This window comes from Xiphias gladius, chromosome 6, assembly GCF_016859285.1.
Source record: "Xiphias gladius isolate SHS-SW01 ecotype Sanya breed wild chromosome 6, ASM1685928v1, whole genome shotgun sequence".
In the NCBI taxonomy this organism is placed as follows: domain Eukaryota; kingdom Metazoa; phylum Chordata; class Actinopteri; order Istiophoriformes; family Xiphiidae; genus Xiphias; species Xiphias gladius.
Window position 1 is genome coordinate 8,857,896 of NC_053405.1, and position 13,437 is coordinate 8,871,332.

The 13,437-nt window shown below is 37.8% G+C and overlaps 1 protein-coding gene across 3 annotated transcripts in view; it reads right to left on the minus strand.

Moving 5' to 3' along the window:
* Positions 1–13,437, minus strand: part of pde4ba (phosphodiesterase 4B, cAMP-specific a) — a 190,614-nt gene that overhangs the window by 64,897 nt on the left and 112,280 nt on the right. For all 3 annotated transcript variants that reach the window (XM_040129571.1, XM_040129572.1, XM_040129573.1), the window contains 3 exons: positions 2,533–2,727; positions 737–773; positions 345–415 (listed from right to left, as the gene is read on the minus strand). In XM_040129571.1, coding sequence (XP_039985505.1) covers positions 345–415; positions 737–773; positions 2,533–2,727 — 303 coding nt within the window. The remainder of the gene's footprint in view (positions 1–344; positions 416–736; positions 774–2,532; positions 2,728–13,437) is intronic.

The following is a 13,437-nucleotide window of genomic DNA, read 5'->3' on the forward strand; positions in this document are numbered from 1 at the left end:
AAAAATTCTTCTGGTGAAGCCGAGGAGTTTGATGCGTTTCCACTTCATCGAGATTTACTACATAATGTTGTAATGTATCGTCACTTCTCAATGCATTTGGAACTCTGCTGCAAGGGAATCCCAAGGGGATGAATCCCCAAGTGTGTCTGAGTAGACTTCAACTTAACTTATGACTTCCGAGGTCCCTGTGATGGCTTGTGATTAAATATAAAGCTCACATTTTAATGTCAACAGGCTCCTCTGAATTGTAGAGTCTACCAGAAGTGTTTTCCTAATGTTGTTTGAGGAAAAAAAGGGCCACTTAAAAATTGTTAGATTGCTGGTCTCCATTCGGTAGCACTTACTTGCTGGAGGCACACTGGACGTTGGTCAGCACAGTGAAGTTATTCCTTACACTTCGAAGGCTTGCCAGAACCTAGAGAGGAACAGATAATTATTAGGATCTTCTGTGCCATACTTATCTAATATCCTCTGTATTTTTTTCTTAACAGTGCAGTTTAATTCTTGTTTTGTTTCTGCTATGTTGTAGCACAAAAAATAGATCTGTACTCATATAGAGTTTATCATTATAAAATGAATCATTTATAAAGTACAAACTCCTTTGTGCTCTGGACACTGATATTTTTACTTTAGCTTAATCTGCGTTGTTTGGTGTTAATCTAACAGTCCACACTGCATAGTAAGAATAAGTGGCAAGGTCAGACTCATTTTGGATTACGGACAGTGAGATACTTACCTGAGCAAAAGGTGTTACGATCAGGTCATCACCATGTCTTAAAACAAAGAGAGAGAGAGAGATGTGGTAAGAAACATCCTCAAATCTGGCACACACTAAATATCAGGTTCTGCTGTTGCATAAATCTTACATGCTAAGTGCTTTCTGCCACTGTGGTCAAGGTGAAAAGGGAAAATGTTAAGTGATAAGAATAACCGATGAGGGCTATGACCCAGCCAGTGTCATTGCTGTAATTAACTGGAAGAGATGGACTCAAAAGAGGGAGAGGAGTATGGGAGGACGGTCATAGGTCAAAAACGGGAGTCTCCTCTGTAACCAATGAAACCTTGTTAGGCACTTGGCTCTGACTGTTGCAGGAAAGAATACTGAATTACTCTTTTCTCTTATGTTACGCAACATCTGGAGTCATATAGCGGTCACTCCTTTACCAGCCCCCATTATAGACTATGTGCCACCAGATCTTCCACTGGGGGGCGGAACGGTAGTGCAGGAACAGAGCAGTCATAACAGACTGCTGTACGTTATGTGCTGCGCCTCAATGGCAAATAAAACTGCGGGGGAACTGTTGTCTGCAGTCAGTGATCATTATTTGGCAAACGGCCATCAGTGTAAGTACTGACAAAAGTACTGCTTTTGAATTCTAGCTTTATTCAACTTGAATTTGATGAACTGAATTTAATTTTAATCGAGGCCGGCTCTAATTAGATGTTATTGTCTGCAACCTTTCAACTTCAACTTTAGTTTTATTGAAAAGTTGTCTTGCAATTGTATCATATCATCATGATCATACGTTACTGAATTATGTTGTTTTAAACTCGTGATTACGAAATAAGTTGTTCAAGTTTTTGCCTGATATAATGTACAACAATGGAAGAGGCTTTACTGCCCTCAACATCGCTTGGATTATTTTACTTGTTATTTTGTCTGAATTCTAAATATTTTATTTGATACTATTATTACCCATATGCTCATCACTGCTTTTAATGTACCTCTCAATCAATTCTACTGATTCACTCTGCTGCAGGCTCCTAGTCCACAGTCCAGAAAAAACAACACAAAACAACAACAAACAAAAAAAAACCCCACTGCTGAGCAGTATACAGGGGTCTACAGTACAACATCAAAACCTTGACATCTGATGAACACATGCCTGATGCCCCGGGCATATGATTTTCAACACTGCCAAAATACGGTATAGTATAGCTCTATAATCCTTTAAATGAACTGTTAAATAACGTCCAGGATACGGAAGCATCTTAAGCTACCGTAAGTAGAATTTATGAAATATTTCTGTTTACATATAATTCCTATTACTCTCAACGACACACACACACACACACACACAGTGTCACAGATGCAAAGTAGTCGGCATAGCTAAGCATTATTGTAGAGAGGAGAAGAGCGACGGTTTCTAGTTCAGTGTGACTGTAGACGGGCATGACTTCCACTTTAACGGTCCCCAAAGAGTAGATAGACTAAATGTCAGTGAGTGAGCGAGTGAGTGAATGAACAAATACATGCATTTGAAAGGGAGGCTGAAGTGTCTACCAATAATAATGACATTTTTCACCATCAATACAGCATGAAACGTAATTTCACCTTGACTGGGGTTTTATAATGAACTTCTTGATATTCCTGAAAACACTTATTATTTGTAGGTGGTCTGACTGGATGCATGTTTTCTTCTATACCTTCCTAGAAATGTAGAAATGCAGTGTGTGCCTGCCTAACTTTGGCATGTACGTACTTGTGTTACGTGTGCTTGCCGTGCTCGTTTCCACGCGTTTTCTACTTACAGTTCGGAGGCGATGGAGGAGTTTCGTGACATGGACTTGGGTGACAGATCATAGTCGCTGTCAGAGCGGTAGAGGAAGGACTCTCGACGCTGGTTATGACCGGGGAAGTTAGTGTGGAGGACCAGACCAGAGCCGGGGGAGGCCTGGGGGTCCAGGGGGCTGCAGCTGGCAGATGGGCCATTCTCCACATCGAAACTGAGAACAGAAAAACATATTGTCTAAGATATACTTTTTCTGTCATTGAGGCTCCATTTCAGTTGTGTGAAGCGTAAAGCAATAAACCAAAGAGAGGAATAAGATTGTTTCAAGACTGGAAAATATTGGAGCTGGTGTTCAGATTCAAGGCAACCAACTGCAGGTTTTCTGGTAGTCTTAGAGTTAAACGTTACTAAAATACATTTTGAGATTAATCTACAGTAATGCCTTTGGCTTTCCTGTAATTTCAGCAAACCCTTTTTGCTTAAACATTCCTACTCTGACCTTTAAAAAAAATAAAAACATCAAATCTTTATCTCTTTCTTACTCTGATAACATTTTGTTTTCATTACCACTCCTTGGTCTTGATTAGGTTTCAATGACTGAGCACCAGAAAAAGGGGATTAGAAAATCTTTCACGCGTACAATCAACATCCCCTTAAGAGATAAACTGCAGCGAATGGAGCGGTGATTCTTCTCAGCCACCACTTTCCAAACAAACAAGTGTGAGTGATAATTTTATTTTTTGTGCATTTTTTACGGGAGTTTGAGTTTCCACATGTCGGTCTCATTCACTTTGATCTGCCACCACTGCTCCTTCTGTATAGTAAACACACACCAGCAGAAGGGGAGCTGGTTACACTACAAACTTTATAAGAAACAAGCACACAATATTAACTGAAAACGCTCAAACTATTTCTTAGATTTGTGTGTTCAGCTATATCATCTATTTTCCTTGTGTCACTGTTCCTCCTCTTCTGTTTATTATTATGAAATCTGGAATGGAAAATCAGTTCAGCTATGCAAGAAGATTTTCCAAAGGACAGACATAATGTGGACAATGTGGAGATGTAAAAGCTCACACGAACTGGCTGCAGCTGCAAAACTATTTTTATATTATGACTATGATAAAGAGCACTGAAACAAGCTTTTACTTTGATGAAAACTTAAAGATGGACTGCTTTATGTACATATTATATTTTACGGCACATGAATGTTATGCTTTAGTACGGGCCCCTGTGTCAACTCATGAATTCCAATGATTCTTTAAAATATCTGTAGGACACTCGGGACTGAGCAGATGGGAATTTGCATGTTTTTTCTCCTTTTATCCTCGGGGAAAGGGACATGTGAATGCAGGAGGTTTTTGTTTTAGTTTATTTTCATGGATGACGCGTCCAAACAAAAACAATGACATATACAACATCAGTTAAAGGATCAATCTACACAGTAGATACAACTAAAAATAGGAAATAAAAGTGAGGAAATAAGTGAGACAGGGTATAAAATAAATTTTAAAAAAGGGCTCAAAGTGGAGAAAACCACAAAAATTAAATCCAAATAAAACCAGTTACAGTACAGTAGTTTTCTATTTGACTACGTGAGAGGCTGATAAAAAGTCAAGGAGCAACCGCGAATACACAATCAAACTTCGTTTCCAGTCTAGACCGTGAAACATCCAGAAGTCCCTGCACCTAAGATCTGAGGCTCCTCCCAGGGGTCAGGGGTCAAAACAAGTCTTTACCCTCTGTACAGAGGGTTCCAGACCATGTAATATGTTGTATGTCAAAAGTTACATTTTGATCAGGGAGTTATAGAGAGAAGCCAAAATTGGTGTAATGTGTAATCCAAGTCTTGAGTTTTTTAAAGCCTCGCTGCAGAGTCTGCGACCAGTGGCGACTGTAAAGCTGTTGAATGATGTTTCAGCTACAACTTGATTTAAATTCAGATACTGTAAAAGTTAGGTTTGTTAAAGTATCTACACTCCAAGGCTAATATCGTCTGACACAGCAGGCATAGATTTAGTGTGAACCGTTGAAATAAACTGATTACGTTGAATTATGATGTGGAAAGTACGGAAAACAGGAACAGCAAAAGAAGGCTTCATGAACATGTAATAATACCCAGAAAAAAAGAAATGTGAGAAAACGTAATCTACAGCATAGAAAAGGTTGGGATAGGCAGCTACTCTTGCCGCCTGATGAAGACAACTCCCTCTTTTTTCCTGTAAATTATGACGTGGTACTAAAATTAATTCAAGGTATTTCTCTGCACAAGTTCCTGTTCAAGTTTCTGTTCCTAAACATGTCACAGTGACGCACTGGGAAAAAAAAGAATGAGCGGAGAGATCAAAAGGTAAATGAAAAGTGTGTGTATGCTTCATACGTGCATGTCTGCACTATGCACCATGCATTGAATGCTTTAACTACTTCTTTCTTCAGGTCAATCCACCGCTTTGTGTGTTTTGAGCACGTGTAAAGATGACTAACTACACATCAGCTCCTTGCTGACAATGAGCTGAGTCACATCCTCATGAAGAAGTCTTTACAGTCGTGTGAGTCATGTAAGAAGGTAACAGCAGGGGTACAGGTGTTTATGGCGACAGAGCTTTATGCTGTAACAAGAAGCTTAACAGAGAGATGGGGGTGGGGGGGGGACAGCTACGTCACAGCCCTCCCCACCTAAACAGAGAGGGCTGACGGCTCTTGTGTTATGTAAGCAATAACAGTGAGAGGTCCAAAAATGACAGTAGCTTCATGCTGAAGCTGAGGCATTATCTACATCGAATCCATTATTTTTTTTGTAAATGGATAACCCAGAGAACATATTACACTTATACCTGTAAGACTGTAAACTTGAGAGGCAGACTTTGCTCCCTGATCCCATTTCTTAAGGTATGTTTGTGATCAGTTAGTTTAGCCCAGAGTTAAGTAAATTTCCCTACACTGCGGTTATCACTAAAGATGAGTCCCGTACAGGCGTATTTTTTACCTTCACATACAGGACTGAAAGTGACAGTGGGCTCTTTTGGACGACTACGTACATAGTGGGGCTGAGACAAATTATCATTTTCATAATTGATTAAGCTGTCAATTATTTTTTCAACTAGCTGGTTACCCATTTGGTCGATAAAATATCAGAAAAAAAGTGAAAAATGCAAAAAATTTCTGAGAGACAAAGGTTAATATTTTCAAATGACTTGTTTGGTATAACAATCCAAAACCCAAAATATAATTAGTTGACAATTACATAAAACTCTGAAGAGTAGCAAATCCTCACTAAGAAGCTGGAGCAAGCCAAAGATTGGAATTTTTGCTTGATATGTAACTAAAATGAGAAAATTGATAAATCAGCTATTTCAGAACTAACAAACAGTAAAGTATACTATAGCAGTGGTTTCCACAAGTGGGTGCCTTGAACATAGGCCAAGGGCTACGCAAGATTAATTTCCTTTATTAATTTAGGAGGCAAATCCTAACCACATGCTCCTAGGGCAATACTGGCCTCTCCCTTGTAAGGAAAGTTGTCAAGGTTTGTTCAAAAAGTCGCTAGATTTGTCGCTAGGTGCTTTTGACAAGAAAAGTCGCTAAAGGGGTGTGAAAAGTCAGTAAATCTAGCGACAAAGGCGCTAAACAGCCCCCTGATGACGCAATAAAAACTCTTTGCACCAATTCATTTTTAAAGAACAACAGCAAAGTGGAAACTCCAATACCCAGCTGGTACTGGTAACTTCAGCACTCAGTCACGTGGCATTCGGCTGACCAAGGGTGTAACTCAATCACTCACTCCGCGATATTTGTGTTTATAGGGCTGGCCCCACTGTTGTGGTCCAGCCAAAAATAAGCACATTAATCTTTTGCCTGTCTTTTTACCCTGGTTTGCTTAACAGGACAAAGAAGGGATATCCAAGAATTTACCCTTCGAATAACAACACAAAGACAGACCTTGGGAACAAAAACCCCTCTGTATGAAACGGGGTGTCATGGTGATTTAGTGGATTAGTGCATTTGTCTGGGAAACTATTCTCACTCATACCATTCTGTCATGCTTTCTCTTTGAGCCAGCATATTTCTGTATATTTAAACCTAAATATGTAAAAATGCAAAACTTCATGTCCTTGCTCTGCCAAAAAGAAGCAGGGCCTTCTCATCAGAGACAGGATGAGAACTAGGAATGTTTATCCAAACTACAGAGAGATCAAAACAACCATGGGCCAAATGCTTTGTTGCAATTATTAGCTTCGTAGGTAGATGGAATAATCAGTCAAACTAGCTTGACTTTAAGGAATCTGACAATGTGTGAATAGGGGTTGAAAAGGCTCAAAGCGCCTCCAGGCTGTATGACGCACATTTGTGTTTATACTTTTTTTTTATGATGGTAGTATGTCATCTGTGACCAAAGAACTAAATGAGACACTGGTTTCTGTGAAATTCTTGATCATAGAAATATTTTCCAGCTAATTTCAGTCATTATTATATGGGGTCAGTAAGTCATGTTGTTGGTGTTAGGTTTCACTAAAGCAATCAGGAAGTGCTCGCTCTGACCCCAAAATCATTTGCTAGGGTGACCAGACATTCCTTTCCCATGATCCGGTTGCATCTGTCTGACTGATGAGCAGACTGTCTGAGTGATGGTTAAGCAGAAAAGAAGAAAGACTTCATTACAGACAAACCAAAGCACAGAAAAAATTTAAAAGGAAATTTAGCTGGGCCTAAAACAACACAACCAAACCAATAAAACATAACCATCGCTAACATTAATAAATTGTTCAAATTAAAAAATAATTATATATTACCATAAAAATAAAAAAAAAATCGAGGCAAATAATGCAGCACAAGCAAATATAATTATATAAATATATATATAAAATTTTAACAATAAAACCATGACTTGTTTAATATCCATAAAATTCACGAAAATGAAGAAAGATTGGAAGACAAGTATTATAGCCTACTTTAGGTACCTCTGCCATTTTTTTTAACAGTGTAAGCACCATTAATTTAGTAACTTAATCCATTCTACAAAAGCCCTCTACATAGCTGTATGTTTTAAAAGCTTAGTCTATTGATAACTAATTACCATATATCCACATACTGAGTGAGATATGTATGTGTTTGGCCAGACTACTTCAATTACACTGAAAAATACTAGAGGTATACCAAAAAATATAGCTTTCTTCATGAAAACAAGCTGTATTCAGCTTATTTTGGAGGTCTGTGTTGTTTTTCCTCATAATGATGTCCTGGAAAAAACTGTGTATTTTGGCAATAAATATAGAGAAAATAGAGACAAAGTTGTGAGTCTATTATTTTTAATGTAGTTATAGTGTTGTGTGTAAAAGCAGCTGCTGATATCCAGAGGATTTTTCTTAAAATAACTTTTCCACTTAAAAGTCAAGTATTTACTTATTCATATTTCATTCATTATTGGAAATGTTATTCTTCATATATGTTTGATTATATGTTTGCCTGTAGAAAAAGTTCCCTTTATTTTGCATGTTTAGCTGACTTGCTGTGTGCTGGCTAAAAGACCAACTGAACTGGAATGAATTAACTGGAAGTCTACAAAATGAGCAGTGTTTATATTTTAAGTACTACCTGATGGTAGTTTTAAAGTAAAATCGAAAGCTTGACACTGGCACGACAGTAACTTCACTCTTACACATGCAGTAACTAATCATATGCCTGAGAAAATAGAGACATTTTCAGTTTCCTTTTGAAGGTGGGACACAGTTAGGACTGATTCTAATTGATCAGGCTTTTTGTTTCAGAGAACAGGACCAAAATAACAAAAAAAAAACAAAAAAAAGAGCCTCACCAGATCCGGATCATATTCTAGGTACAGATAGAAAGAAAAACATCACCTGATGAGCTGAGAGGTCTGACTGGATGTTAGTCAGTGAGCAGGTCGGAAATGAAATGAGAAGCCAAAAAATGAAGTGCTTTGGAGACTATAATAACTGAACTTATAGTCTTTAAGGCCCAAAAAGTTAAGGAAAATGGTTAAAAATTTTTTTTGCTGTACTTAAAGCCAACTCATAGATTAGAATGGGTACATAAAAGCGACATAAGTCAGTAAATAAAGCCAAATTTCTGCAAAATACATCTCTGACTACCAGAGACAATGTAGTTTTTTTTTAATGGTGAGTCTTCATTAGAAATTCAGTGAGATTCAGGATTAGGAAGCTGCTACTATGGTTAAATAGACAACAGTAACAAAAAGCAGAAACTACACTGAAAACAACCAGTAACATAAAGTGAAGATAGTGAAGATAGATGGAAAGATTTGAGAGAAAGACTGACTGCTTTTTTTTTTTTTCCTGGGAAATGACTCCACTTCCGAGCTCTGAGACAATGGTGTTGTTTCAGGTTGATAGTGGTCAGTGACTAGTAAGAGTGACTCTCATTTACTGGTACAGTGATACAGCTCAGTATCCTGTGTGTTGATTTATATTACTGTAGGTGTGCAGGGAAAAAGTATTTCTGAGATGGATTCTGGTAAATGGAGCAGAATCTGATGTGAATTATGACAGGATGGGAAAATAAGGAAAAAAAAGTTAATTTTCCAGCCGCTTTTAGTTTTCTGGGACAAGTTCAATTCAGGTCTCGACTCAATCAGTTACGATAAGTGCTAGTCAAGTGTTGGGTCCTTGAGGTTGAGTCCAAGTCAAGTTTTTACAAGTACTTGCCAGTTTTTCACATCTGTGAATGCTGAAAATGTTGTTAATGTTGTTAATGTTGTTTTTTGTTTTTGTTTTTTTGTTTTTTTACACAGCTGACAGCAATTTCTTCCAAAGCATAAACCTAAAAATGAAACATTTAAGGTGTTTTGCTATGCGAAGTCTGCCTGATGCTTTCTTATTCGTTTTTTATTTAACTTTAATTTTACAAGATAAACATTGAAGTCAAGTCTTTAGGGACTCGGGGCTTAAGTAAGTCACAAGTCGTTACTGACAAAAGTCAAAGGTCTACAGCTCTGTTTTATAGCGGTGTTGTTGGACAATTTCAGTTGTGTGACTATTAGTTTGGTATATAGGCATTTAGTATTTAGACTTAAAATCAGATAGAACTACTCTGAGTTTTAAATAAAAGTGAAAATATTGTATAACATGACAGGAAACTGAAACTGAAAATCGAAATCGAATAGTCTCTAGTTTGAACACACCCTAATCTAGTGTGTTCAAACAGTCCTTTAGCCCTCTTGAGGGTAGCTGGGGTGTGATGCTAGTTTCTTTAAAGGCAGGACAGAAAAAAAAAAAAGGGGAATATAAGGGGACTGTGACTTTACATGAAAATATTCAGATACAACGATTGTCTTTACTATTCCACTTGTTACTCAAATAATACCAAAAATCAATATACACACAAACTGAATAAAGTGCAATTCTTTGAAAGTATTGGCTTGGTAAAACACATGGTTATGTCAGAGGAACTATTCAGATACAGCAAAGTCAGAAAAGTTTCAAATGGATTCAAATAACTTTCCAATAATGACTGCGACATCCATTAAGCATTGATTTTGTGAGGTGGGAAAAAGACATCTAAATGTCTGGGTTAAAACTACATATAAAGAATTTCAAGGGCATTGGAGTTTAGTGATTACAATGCTGTTTAAACGATGGCAGTGTGTGATCTACAAGTCTAAAGAAAACTTTGACACTTCTCAACCACACGTAACTTTGAATTTTAAACTGTATTTGTAGATGTATTTTCATCCATCTGCTCCCTCCATCCATCCATCCATCCATCCAGAATCTTGCTAGGATTTCTTTCTGTTACTTTCAACTGCTGAATTATGCTTCATTTTAAATACTCGTCACCTCTCTCCTGAGTAAGCTAGAATACAAAAAGTTCTGTTAAGAAGAAACAGATACTTGTGCTGTCTAAATGAGAGAGCCATGTAGTGTCACAGGGAGAGAGAGCATTTTTATTCTCTGAATTAATCTCTTCCTTCCTGTGTGTTATGGTGAGGGGAAACTGGTGACCATTTGTCTGTCAGGTTGTGCAAACAGAGGTGCCATGGTAACACCTCCTGTTTGTCCTATTGTTAGCCAAGGTTTAAACATTTCTTCAACGCACACTTGAATTGGATTTTGTTGCGTTATTAAATGAGCAATTCTACTAATGTAAACTATCTTGCGGCTTGAACAATCATAGGTAAAAATCATCAGTTTGGCCAGATCAGAAGTACGGCTTCTTGTCAAAGTGTACGCGATACAAACATTTTCCAAAAAAATCCTCGCAAGTGTTTCAGACTGAAGAAGAAAAGAGAGATGCCTGTGCCAGGCAGAGGACCCTAAAAAGAAGTTTTTTGTCAAACCAGCCGGCTCACTGAAATGTGCCAGAGCTCTCAAATGCCCCAGAAGGATTGATGAACTGATTGTGTGATCCCATCAGACCGGGAAAAAATAGAACATGAATGTGATTTTTTTGCAATGAGATTTCCTTAAATGAATCTGCAGCAGAAACACCTAAAAATAGTTTAATTGCCCAAGATGGTCTAAACACGCACATGCTGAAGCCGATATTTTGGAGCATATGAACCTGAGGAAAGAAGAAATCAAAATATCGAAAGCCAATCATGTTGTCATTGTAAAACACAGATTTTAACATTAAACTAAAGTTGTATTCCAAAGTCTAGTCTGAATACATCTGTTGTTCTCTTTGTGATTACCTTTACCCAGAATGGGAATGTTTAGAGGTAATCAACCCCCTGCTTCAAGTCAGATGAGGCAGGGATATGATCCCTAAAGCTGGGTTTATGCTCTACGCAAGGGGGTAATGGTGGTTCCGCCATAGATAGCTACAGTAAAGCACAGGTTGTGATGAGCAGTTCAGCGTCGGATATCTTTCTTCAACTTCCGTAATGTCGTCTTTAATATCAACAATCTCTTCTGGCATCAGAAACTTGTAGGAGAAAACACAGGAAGCCCAAGCTGACCAATCACAGTTCTCGTGGTTCCCGTGTGTTACTGCTGCAGCCTTGATGTGTAGTTACATTTTTAAGGAGGACGGCTCCAAAGATACACCATAACCCCTTAAAGATCACCTCCAGGCATGTTGGAATAATAAATGATGTCTGATATGGTTTTTCAACAAAGAACTTAAATTATCTAGTTAAAAATACGTAAAATTACATCCACTCATTCTCCTTCAGTCTAGAATCCAGAATCTATGAATATGCAAATATTGTTCATTTCAAAAGACTGAGATGCTTTCTAATTCATTGAAAAGCCAGCTCCCGGTGTATGTGTGCTGGAGGCCTCAAGTTTCCACATCACACTAATGCAAGTTATACATAGGACCACGACTGGCCTCCAAACAAGTTTTGATGACACAAAAGCATGATTTTAGTTTCAATTTTGATTTAAGATGAGCTCAGAGAAACTTTCCCCCTTCAGCTGATAAATGTGAAAACAGCTTTCTAATGACAAACTCTGCACATATGTCATTGTGCATAGTGGAGCTCAAAACATCTGAGTGAAGCAATAATAAGCAACACACATTTCTGAGTGGAGCAGGACTTTGTCGCACAACTATAAATACATATCAAACGATGCTAAATCTAAGTAAAACTTGCTTTCACTGCCCCAAAATGGAAGATTTATTGTTAAGTTGCATCAACTGTGACAAGTTTACTGATGCTTGTGTTATCTCTTCTCTTGCCCTGCAAACCACACTAATGAAACCATGAACCACCAGAGTGTTGCCCATAAATCACTGTTGGTCCTAGCCTTTAACTTCTTAAAAAAAAAAAAAAAAAGAAAGAAAAAAAAGAAAGAAAAGCATTACATCAAGATAACAACACGCTGAGAAATCAAATATGTCCTCTGGCCTTTTGTAATATGCGACCAAAAAAAGAAGAAAAACTCAGGAATCCAACTAAATATAGCACTCATTTATAGAAATTAGGTCACTAGCTTTATCAGGACTCGTGCCAAGTCATTATACATGCACTTTTAGGGACAAAGTCATCCAGTAGATGCTCTCATTCAACATCATTTACAGTCTAAATACACAGCCCTCGTGTCACATGAGGAAACACAAAGCAGAACTGACCAAAGATGTGACGATGATGGTTATGATGAAGGAACAGGGGCTATGGGCTATTTGCATGTGTGTGTCTCTGGAAGTGTGCGGGTGAAGTGAGAGACTGCACAGAGCAGAAGGTGACAGTGATGGGCACTTATTTTAAGAGAAACTGAGGAACTGAGATCTACTTTTAATTTTTAACAGAGTAAAAAAAAAAAAGGAAAAAGACAGAAACTACGCAACACGTTGCTTTAAAAATCATTCCTGGGCTGGTGAATTGCAGTGTGGCATCTCTTTTCCATTACATTCCCTGGTCTGTACAGTCGGGCTACTCGTTTGGGCTACACAGTTCCTGGTTTCTCCATATTGCTCACATTGAAATGTGTGTGCAGGAACTAGAACTCTATTAAACCAATAACTTTCTATTCAGTAAAGAAAATTATTTTAGGAAAACGGACTTTGCTGAGAACCTGACAGATAACCAGTGCATTAAAGTTACGTATATTTACTGTAGTACTATATGTAATTACAGTTTGGAGGTACTTGTACTTTACTTGAGTATTTCAATTTCATGCTACTTTATACTTCTACACCTTCTCCTCCACTGCATTTCCAAGGGAAGTATTGTACTTTGTACTGTACTATATCCATTTGACAGTTAGTTAATCGTTAATTTTCAGAGTAGGATTTTACATTAAAAAAGACTCGACAATCCCGTTCAATGCATTATTCAAGGTTTAAGTAGTGGTTTCCAGCCTTTTTGGGTTTTGACCCCTTACAGAAAAAGCAGTGTATTTGGGGCTTCTTGTCAAATTTCAGATGTCTATGCGTTGCTAGCAGGTCTTTCAAAGAGGAATTTCTCCTCTAAACTTCTCGCGCGGTTTTATCTAAATGATGA